Raw genomic sequence first — 10,321 nt, 5'->3', positions numbered from 1 at the left:
ATTTATATGCATGATATGCATGTTTTGCAAACAGAAATGATTTTTCATTATGTCATTTACAAGAAAAAAAATTTAATTGTTCTTTCTCACCAAGCAATTTTGTGTTTAAAATGTCTAAACCAGGGATGTCCAAACTTGTTCCTGGAGGGCCCGTGTCCTGCCTATTTTAGTTCCAAACCCAATTAAACACACCTGAACCAGCTAATCAAGCTCTTTCTAGGTATTCTCGAAACTTCCAGGGAGGTGTGTTAAAGAAAGTTGGAGCTAAACTATGCAGGACACCGGTCCTCCAGGACCAAGTTTGGACACCCCTGGTCTAAACACTAAATGCCTAGTAGACAGTTTAGACAGACTTCAAATGTGTAGTCATATATTCTATTTATATTCTATTATAGTCTATTTGATGACTAGCATATTTTTGGATTTTTGTTACATGTCTATTAGATTTTCACGGGCAGCCAAAGTTTGTTTTAGCCAAAACATCTATGTTTAGGCATTTATTAGACATATATTAAACAAACTAAACCAAATCTGCCATTATTGTGCTTGCAGTGGTTAAAGATTATAATTTTGTGATCCACTTTGCTTGATTTTGTTTACCACTAAAACTCTTAAAATTCCCATGAAATTAAAATCGACTCCTATTTTTAGATGTGTATATAGTAATTCTTCCAATAAACAATCTTTCTGTGCACTTCATTATTTTGGAAAACACAATCTCCCACAACCTTCCCTCCCCCTTAGAAATGACTGTCTTTACTTCCTGGTCACATGGAATTCCTTTAGTACAGGGCTATCAGTGCTTGTCAAATTTTTGGCCTGCTTTCGTCCTTTCGACAATTTTTCATCTATTCATGAATGCCTGTTTTTCAACAATCCGACTGGTTCCCAAAGAACTAAATCATGCACCGCCCTACTTTTTTTTTCACATTTCATGACCATTTCAAGTGAATGTATCTTGCCGATTTTAAGGTCTTTAAACTACTTCATTTGAAAGTGTGCTAAAGTGTGCACTAATGTGCACTAGAAGGTGAATGGTTGTTTATACAGTGTTCTGGATTCAACAGTGAAGGCGTGCGTCAAAAAGTGACATTATAATTTAGGTTTCAGTGCTCAAGAAATTTAAAGGTGCAATGGGTGATTGTCTTCAGAATTTTTTTTTTGTTGTGCTGGTTGAAAGTCTCTTCACATTCCAATAGCAATGATTAAAGTAAAAGATCTAAATGTATTTAGATGTATTTTTATATTCTGGGTAAGGCATAAGACTAAAAAATGTTCATCCTATTAAATATTGTCAGGCTGACAATTCCCATAATACTGATAATATAGCCCAAACTGTCTGTCAACAAATGGAGATTTGTACAACTGATTTGTTCACGCAGATCCGCCATTTGCATGTACATGCGTTCATGTGCAGAGGAGACCATCACAGCGGTAAAATCAAATGCTGAATCACCTTTTTAAAATCCTGAATCAATATTGGAGTTAGTTTTGCACACTGAAGGAAGAATGACACCATGGCTAAAATATTTCTTTTAGACAGGTAATGTTATGTTTTAAAACTATTCTAGTCACGCAGAGCTGAAGTAGATTGTGTTGTGTTATGAATGGGTTATCTGCACGGAAGAGTTGTTCAGCCACTGAAATCTCCTGGCAAAAGATTGATGTGACTATTTTCAATTTCGTAAGAGACCTTTTACAGCATCCATAATGTAGATTTTTTTGTTTAGTTGAACAACAAAACATTAGTAAACAGCACTATAATGCCTAGCCTGCTTTACTGAGCTGAAGTTGCTTTTATATTCACATTGGTTGATTTTTGAACAATGACAACCTGTGACGCAGCCCCTATATTGTTTACCATGCTACTCTGAGTACTCCGTCTGAAATAGCATGTAAGTGTGGCTTAGTAATAAGTGTAATTCCTGCACACCACCGGCCAACCACTAAGAATACATTTGTCGCTTTAGGACAAAGCATGTGAGAGAGTGAGACCATTATGACAAGCTTTGCTTGCTACACAACTGAAAATGTGCTAGGTATAATATAGTTTTTCGTTCGGAATTGTAACATTAGTATTATAAAGTACTGTAAAGTTTTCTAACTAGCGAATGACATAAACTAGTGGGTTGTCTGCTGTCATCTTTAAGATGTGTGCGTTTGTGTTTCAGGAGACAGGGAAGGGACTATGTTTCAAAGAATTTTTGCTAACCTGTTAGCATTTTGGCAGATCACCTACTGTACCTTTAATAATTTTTTTCTTATCCAGTGTCTGTGCTTTTTTTCTCCAAATGTTATGAGCAACAAAAAATCTTTTGCTTTGGCAACAGACCTTCACATGTTCTTCAGTAAAGTCTTGCGCTTGTCCTGTCTCCTCCAATTCTTTTCCATCCTTGAAACAACAGCCTGATTCAATGTTGAGAACTTATGGACAAATCAAGTAGTGCAATAACAATTGAAAGCGCATATGTGAACATCTGTGTACATTGTTACAAAAATAAGCGTAAGGTACACCCCTAAAATTCTGATGACAAAATTCACATCTAGGCAACTGTACACTGACCATCGCATACACGTAAAACTGAAGAACTTATTTAAAAACAAATGATTAGATCCAAAACTAAAGTTCTGCCATTTACTCACCTCCCACAAGACATTTTGAACAATCTTGGTATCTGAACAGTTGATGGTCAACAATGACTTCCATAATAAGGAAAATAAAATTCTATGAAAGCCATAGGAGACCATCAACATCTCTAGTTTAAATGAAAGATAAACATACCTCCAGAACCAAGGCTTCTAAAATAAAAAGAACCCAGCCAAAAGAATGCTCTATAACTCTGTTGTCTCTGGCCCAATGTCCTCCCTCAGTGGTCGATCCCGGAATCTACTTATTCGAGCTTCTGAGATCCTGGAAAGGCTGCCTTCACGCCAGTGACCTCCAATGGAGCTGCGCAGGGGGAGGAGCCTGTGTCGGAATGGATAGAGGAATAGGGCAGGGTCAGGCATGGGGCGGGGCTCCTGGGGCCCAAACACCCTCTCGCGGGGCACACATTCCCGAACTCTCTCCGATCTCCGCAGCCTTCCTGAAGATCGGCTCTGATGAGGACTTTCTAGAACACATGGAGAATTAGCAGTCCATTCTGGTTCCTGTAAACGAATAGAAAAAAGAAGTCTGACTCATGACAGTTCGTGAGTACAATCCCAGTCAAAAGTTTGGGATCGTTTATATATATATATATATATATATATATATATATATATATATATATATATATATATATATATATATATATATATATATATATATATATATATATATATATTAGAGCTGTGAACCTACACTGATCTCATGGTTCGGTTCGGCTACGATTATCATGCCATCGATTCGGTTCAATTTGATATCTCGGTGCATCACGGTACATTGACGATGATTTCCATAAACAGTTTTACATTTTCTTCACAGCAGCAATTCTTGTATTAAAATGTATAAATATATGTATATTTATATACTATTTGTAATACAATTTTGTCATTTAATACAAACAGTCAGATATATAAACTGTACCTTTAAACAACACGAGCATTTAGAGCAAATAAGATAAACAAATATAAATATCCCGCTCGCTTTCTGATCCTTGTCTACCAAGTTCTCTTACACCCCTTTGATTGGTCACATGCTCAACAAAAAGGGCTCTTGCGCGCTGTGCTCTTCACAGATGAGTGACACTGATAAGCGGCAGTGGCGATCACAGCTGATCCATGATAGACACGGTGGAGAAAACTCTGCAGGCACGCACTCGTGTCTGTTTCCAGAAGTATCACTGTAAAACAGCCGAAAGGAGATGAAAAGTCACGCCAGCAGGTCAATTGGGCCACAGTGAGTGAGAGAGAGAGAGAGATAGAGAGAGAGAGAGAGAGAGAGAGAGAGAGAGAGAGAGAGAGAGAGAGAGAGAGATTGAGTTTACTTTCATTCTCTCAATCGCAGTGAAATAGGGGCTTCTGCTATAAGTGTCAGTGAAAGACTGATCCAGCAAACACACATACAGTGAAATTGTGCACAGTTTCTGCATGTTTAAATAGTTGTAGCGTTGTAAATACTTGCGCTCAGTCCCTCGCCATAGTAAGCTACAGCGACATAGCCCATATGAGATAAATGACGTCAGCACGTTATAACCGGTTATGATTATTACTGAACCGATGCCGAATTGTCCGCATCAGCATCGCTGTGCACTGAAGAAACATTTAATTTTGACGCCCCTAATATATATATATATATACAGTGTTTAACATATCACCCCTCACAAATCTATCTTTTAAATGAATATTTTTAATTGGAAGCTATACAATATTATATTTGTGCAAATACAGTAGATTAGTCAGTACTAAAGCCAAATCTGGAGCTAATCTAACAAAAGAACTTACCATAACTTACCATAGCCGAATGTCCAACAGCTTAATAATGCAAATTTCTAATCAGCCAATCTCATGGCAGTAACTCAAGCATGGCAGCATTTAGACATGTAGACATGGTCTATTTATCATGAAATAACTAAATATATTTTTTATAATTGTTTTTGTGTTTACTGCTATATCTAAATATATTTAAATATCTACTTTCTGAATTATTTGTAATTATTTACATTTTTATTTTATTTTATGCCTGTCCCTACTTTCTGGTCAACTTTGTTTAGCACTGGCATAAAAAGTGTGACAAAAGTACAATTGAAGTCAGAATTATTAGCCCCACCCCCTTTGAATTTGTTTTTATTTTTTTAAATATTTCCCAAATAATGTTTAACAGAGCAATGAAATTATCACAGTATGTCATCACGGCAAAGATAAAATAAATAATTTATTAGAAATTAGTTATTTAAACTGTTATGTTTAGAAATGTGTTGAAAAAAAATCTGCTCTCCATTAAACAGAAATTGGGGAAAAAAATAAACAGGGGGCTAATAATTCAGGGCGGCTAATAATTCTGACTTCAACTATATATACCAATTCTAGATTAATTGTCAATTGTCAACTCTGTTATTGTGTTATTTTAGTGACTCTTTCACTCTTAAAAAAAAAAATAGGATGAAAATTCCATTTATGTTCGCCATCATTTTGCATCATTTGACATGAATAATGGATTCAATTTACTGTAAATCATTCATTTGTTGTATATCACTCCTACCTGCAGTGTGCCTCCTTCATCCTCGTCTTCTTCATCCTCCTCCTCATAGTCTTCAGTCTGGTGATACAATCGAAAGTGTGCAGAATGCAGCTGAAAGGAGAGTTGAGCGGCCACATCGGTCTGCTTGCGGAGGTCCCGACTCAGAGTTGTAATCTTATGACTGCGTCGTTTAAGCTCATCCAGGAAGCGCCGCTCTTCATCTCGAAGTCGGACTTGCAGTGCGCTTGCGATTGCCCCTTTTTTCCTCAGCTCTGCCCGCAGCTCCACCAGCGCACTTTCCTGCTCAGCCAGATGTTGCTCTGTTTCCAGTAATCGCACCTGGAGCAGATCTTCCTCCAGCTCCATATCTGAAAAAACATGCAGAGGAGGAGCGTGGTGTTGGACAGACTGCAATCTTCATATGATTGAATGTGAAATCTTGGAGACTCACCTTCTTGGCTTTTTGCTGGTGGTTTTTCACTGAGATCACAGCTTAGTTCTGTGGAGATGCACACAGAGATGAAGTTGGATGTTAACAGATAAGACATTAACAATTACATTAACATGTTTTAGTTCAGGTGATGTCATGAGAGAGCGCCTTTTTAGAATATAGATGCAGATATAATTTCATGTGTGAAACAAACAAAAAAAAATTAATTAAAATTAAATTAAAATTAAGTAAAAATGGGTTTTTGCAGTCTCTTTAAAATGGTTTCATTAATTTTCCTGTGGCTTAGTCCCTTTATTTATCAGGGGTCGCCACAGTGGACTGAGCCTCCAACTTGTCCAGCATATGTTTTACACAGCGAATGTCCTTCCAGCTGCAACCCAGTACTGGGAAACACCCATACACACTAATTCACACACATTCATTTATAAATATTTCCCAAATGATGTCTAACACAGCAAGTAAATTTTTACAGTATGTCTGATAATATTTTTTCTTCTGGAGAAGGTCTTATTTGTTTTATTTCGGCTATAATAAAAGCAGTTTTTTATTTTTTAAAAACCATTTTAAGGTCAAAATTATTAGCCCCTTTAAGCTATATTTTTTTGATAGTCTACAGAACAAACCATCGCTACACAATAACTTGCCTAATTACCCTAACCTGCCTAGTTAACCTAATTGACCTAGTTAAGCCTTTAAATGTCACTTTAAGCTGTATAGATGTGTCTTGCAAAATATCTAGTAAAATCATATTTACTGTCATCATGACAAAGATAAAATAAATCAGTTATTAGAAATGAGTTATTACAACTATTATGTTTAGAAAAAAAAAAAATCTTCTCTCCGTTAAACAGAAATTGGGTAAAAATATAAACAGGGGGCTAATAATTCAGGGGGGCTAATAATTCTGACTTCAACTGTACATTATGGTCAATTTAGCTTATTCAATTCACATATAGCGCATGTCTTTTGACTGTGGGGGAAACCAGAGCACCCAGAGGAAACCATGCGAACATGGGGAGAACATGCCAACTACACATAGAAATGCCAACTGGTCCAACCGGGACTCGAACCAGCAACCTTCTTGCTGTGAAGCGATATCGCTAACCACTGAGCCAGTGTGTCGCCCAAAAAGTGTTTCGTTCATAATAATTAAAAAAGTAATTGAATTTGTGAGAAATATAATAATGTTATAAAGTAATGATATGTAAGTAATAATTAATAATTCATGCTGAAATGATAATTTAAAAATCTAACATTTCATTCAAATAACTGTTTTTGGAAAATATCAGCAAAATATTGACTTTTTTTATTAAAATATTTTTTAAAAATTGATGAATGAGAGGATTTATTTGGATTTTCTCTCTTTTTAAAATTTATTTTAATATTATTCTCTAATATTAATAGGGTGTACTCGTGTTTTTGCCTGTGATCTTTAGTTATTTTGTTAAATTAGTTCCATATATATTAATTTCATTCAGATTTCATTCATTTCCCATTTCATTCATAGATTATGGTTTGAGCAGTGTAGATGGATGGATGGATGGATGGATGGATGGATGGATGGATGGATGGATGGATGGATGGATGGATGGATGGATGGATGGATGGATGGATGGATGGATGGATGGATGGATGGATGGATGGATAGATAGATAGATAGATAGATAGATAGATAGATAGATAGATAGATAGATAGATAGATAGATAGATAGATATGAATGTTAATATTCTTTAAAATATATAAGTTGTGAGTTTGAATTAAATGATAAAGGTTTTAAAATAAAGTGATAATTCAACCAAAACAAACAAATAAGCAAACAAAAAATCCCCTCAATATGGTCCAAACCTGTTTATGTAAATTTAAAAAAACTCAAAAATAAAATAATTTTTTTTACATTTTTTATTACTTTTTTATAATGACGATGTTTGCCGGTTTCCAAAATTCTTCAAAATATCTTCTTTTGTGTGAAATAAAAAGAACGGCATAAAGGAATCGGAACCACATGCAGATGAGTGAGAAAATTTTTCATTTTCAACGGTTTTCTAACTTAATTAATTGAAAAGTATGAGGGATTGTATTATGTTTACTGATTTAAATTCAACAGACCATTGCATCGTTTCTTCAGGTTGCGTATCTCCAGCCGTAGACCCATCAGGAGGATTTGGTGCTCCTCCTGCAAAAACGTTACATTGCGCTCAACACTCTCCACCTGCTGGGCAAGTGTGGATTTATCCATGGAGAGTTCCCTGATGATGGAGGTTTACAGCACCTTTGAGCAATGAAAGGGGAAACTGCTGGTATTGTATGTCTGTAAAAAATAAACATACTTTCTTTTTATTTATTTAATCCTTGAACTGATTTACTTCCAAAGCAGAACATTAATATAGAGTGCAATGACAATTGCTTAGTTTTTCATCAACATTAGTTCTTTAAGTATTCTTTTTTTATTTATATGTTTCTCATTTTATTTTTTTAAATGTCTTCATTATTAATTCATAATGAACCAAAACCAACCAGCTAAGGTGAATTCAACGTAACTTGATTTGAAACAGAAAATGATTTGCTTTCAGACAAAAAGCAAAGTTGTGTAATGACTACAATCTCTTGAAGCATTGTAAATGACATAACTGAATCAAAAAGATTATATTTAAGTTGTTACGTTTTCATCATTTGCAGTGCTTCACTTAAAGCTTCACACTATTAGTTCACACAAAAATGAATATTCTGTCATTGTTCACTTCACTTATTTATCCTCCACCTGTTTCAAACCTGTGTGAGTCTCTTTCTTCTGTTGGAAGAATGAAGAATGTTAGAAAACAGCCATTTATTTCATAGTTACATTGTATTTGTTCCTACTATGAATCTCTGTGGCTGCTTTTTTCAACATTCTTCAAAATATCTTGTTTTGTGTTCAGCAGAAGAAATACATTCATAAAAGTTTAGAACCACTTCAGTTTGTTTAGAGAGGAAATTTACATTTTTGGTCAATTATTATTTTATTTTTAATTTTTTTTACCATTGTTTTTCTTTAACGGAGCTTACTGTGCATAATGCAGTTTTTCACCAGTAATTCCAAGTTTCACCACACTTTTTAGGGGAACTATCCGTTAATAACACTTCTTATAGTTATTTGCTTCTTTACAATAGCTTGTTTTAATTATTAGTAAATCGCTTGTCATCTGCTAAATAAATAATAGGCCTATTAAATGTAGCTACATTCTCTGTTTTTGTGTGAACTTTCACAACCATATGTGATTTGTTTTCTTAAAAGTGTTTGAGATAAACGCTGCTTTAAAATACCTATTTTTCTATTTTTGTTATACTGTGGAAAGATAAATGGTCTATACTTTCGCAATTTTATAAACAACAGCACTTCAGAAGGCTCAGAATTATTTTCTGGGCTTTAAAATGGCTCGTTCCTCCCACTTCAGCATCAGGAGACTCCAGTTAAAATGAGCATTATGTCATTGTTTCATCCGGGAGATTCTTCTCACCCAGGAAATGCGTGACGACTGGCGAATGTAAACACGCAATCTAAGGTTTTGAGCCGAATTAATGTTGGCAAACAACGTGTTTTTCTTTGCAGAAAGCACATAATCTTGCTGTCGATGTCTTAATAATGCTTTAGTATCTTTATGGCACGATGACAACAAAACTAACCGACGCGGAGCCTATTCATCTTTGAATTATGTCGTCAAATAACGGTTAACTAAATAAATACGATACTCTAATTATTGACAGATTATTGTACTGATTGCTATTAAAAATATCTATTTACGGTTACCTTTTCAACATAAGCGCTGCTTTAATTCTGACTTTTTAATTAAAGTACACCTCATATCTACATCGTGTTAAAATCAGTGCGCCGCGTTTTAAGGTCAATAATCTCAATGACATTAACATGCCGATCTCACCTCATGCATCTCAGAGCTACTTACGATGAGCAGATGAATGATGCAGGACACATCCAGTGCAAAGCATCGCCACCAAATCTCTGCGTCAGGGACACGAAAGGGTTAGTTCACCATCTGCCATATCCCAACATCTTGATCATTTAGCCAATGAAGTGGACTGAAGTGACAAAAAGCCCTTAAGTTTCATCTGTTTTAGGGGAATCAGGAATATACATGCATGTGCTCAAGGTCGACAAACTTTCATACACAGCTCATAACAATTCAGACGATAACCATGCTGTATTTTTTATTTTTTTTTTGATGGCAAACAAAGCATATTTAAACATAAACTGCAAAAGAAGTACAATATGTCACTGTTATTGAAGTAGCTAATGTGTAATGGCTTTTGATTATTGTTTATGGTTTGTAAAATATAGATGTTCTATTATATTTTAATCGTACATTTTGGTTAATTTGATTAATTAGTTTTATAGGAAGTCAGATTCCCACTTAATCAACAGGAATTGTAGTGTAGGTGCTCCATCGGTCTTCTGAAATGCAATTTAAAGATCAGTGTTTTCCTGATAAACCTTTCTATTAATTAGTGTAAGTGCTTTTCTTCCTGATTTCCTCGAAACAAAAAAGTTGCATCGTACATGTAAGCATTCTCCAACCCAGAATAATAAAGGGTTAGTTCATCCAAAAATGAACAAAAATGAAAATGACCTCCTCATTTTTTCACCTTACAGAGAGAAAGCACTCACTAGAGTCGTTTTTGGGTCACTACAGCAAATTAATCCATTTACCTTCACTGA

The 10,321-nt window shown here is 35.1% G+C and overlaps 1 protein-coding gene across 1 annotated transcript; it reads right to left on the bottom strand.

Moving 5' to 3' along the window:
• Positions 1-1,805: 1,805 nt before the first annotated feature.
• ccdc92bb (coiled-coil domain containing 92Bb) lies at positions 1,806-9,694 on the bottom strand. The gene is made up of 5 exons (XM_056446886.1): positions 9,552-9,694; positions 7,720-7,882; positions 5,613-5,693; positions 5,183-5,529; positions 1,806-3,150 (listed from the first exon to the last, which is right to left on the bottom strand). The coding sequence occupies exons 2-5, from the start codon at positions 7,847-7,849 to the stop codon at positions 2,833-2,835; spliced, it is 876 nt and encodes a 291-aa protein (XP_056302861.1). The 5' UTR covers positions 7,850-7,882; positions 9,552-9,694; the 3' UTR covers positions 1,806-2,832.
• Between the last annotated feature and the right edge of the window lie 627 nt (positions 9,695-10,321).

Source organism: Danio aesculapii, chromosome 21, assembly GCF_903798145.1.
Source record: "Danio aesculapii chromosome 21, fDanAes4.1, whole genome shotgun sequence".
In the NCBI taxonomy this organism is placed as follows: domain Eukaryota; kingdom Metazoa; phylum Chordata; class Actinopteri; order Cypriniformes; family Danionidae; genus Danio; species Danio aesculapii.
Note: the sequence above shows the minus strand (reverse complement) of the source record. Positions and strands in the feature narration are given on the sequence as shown.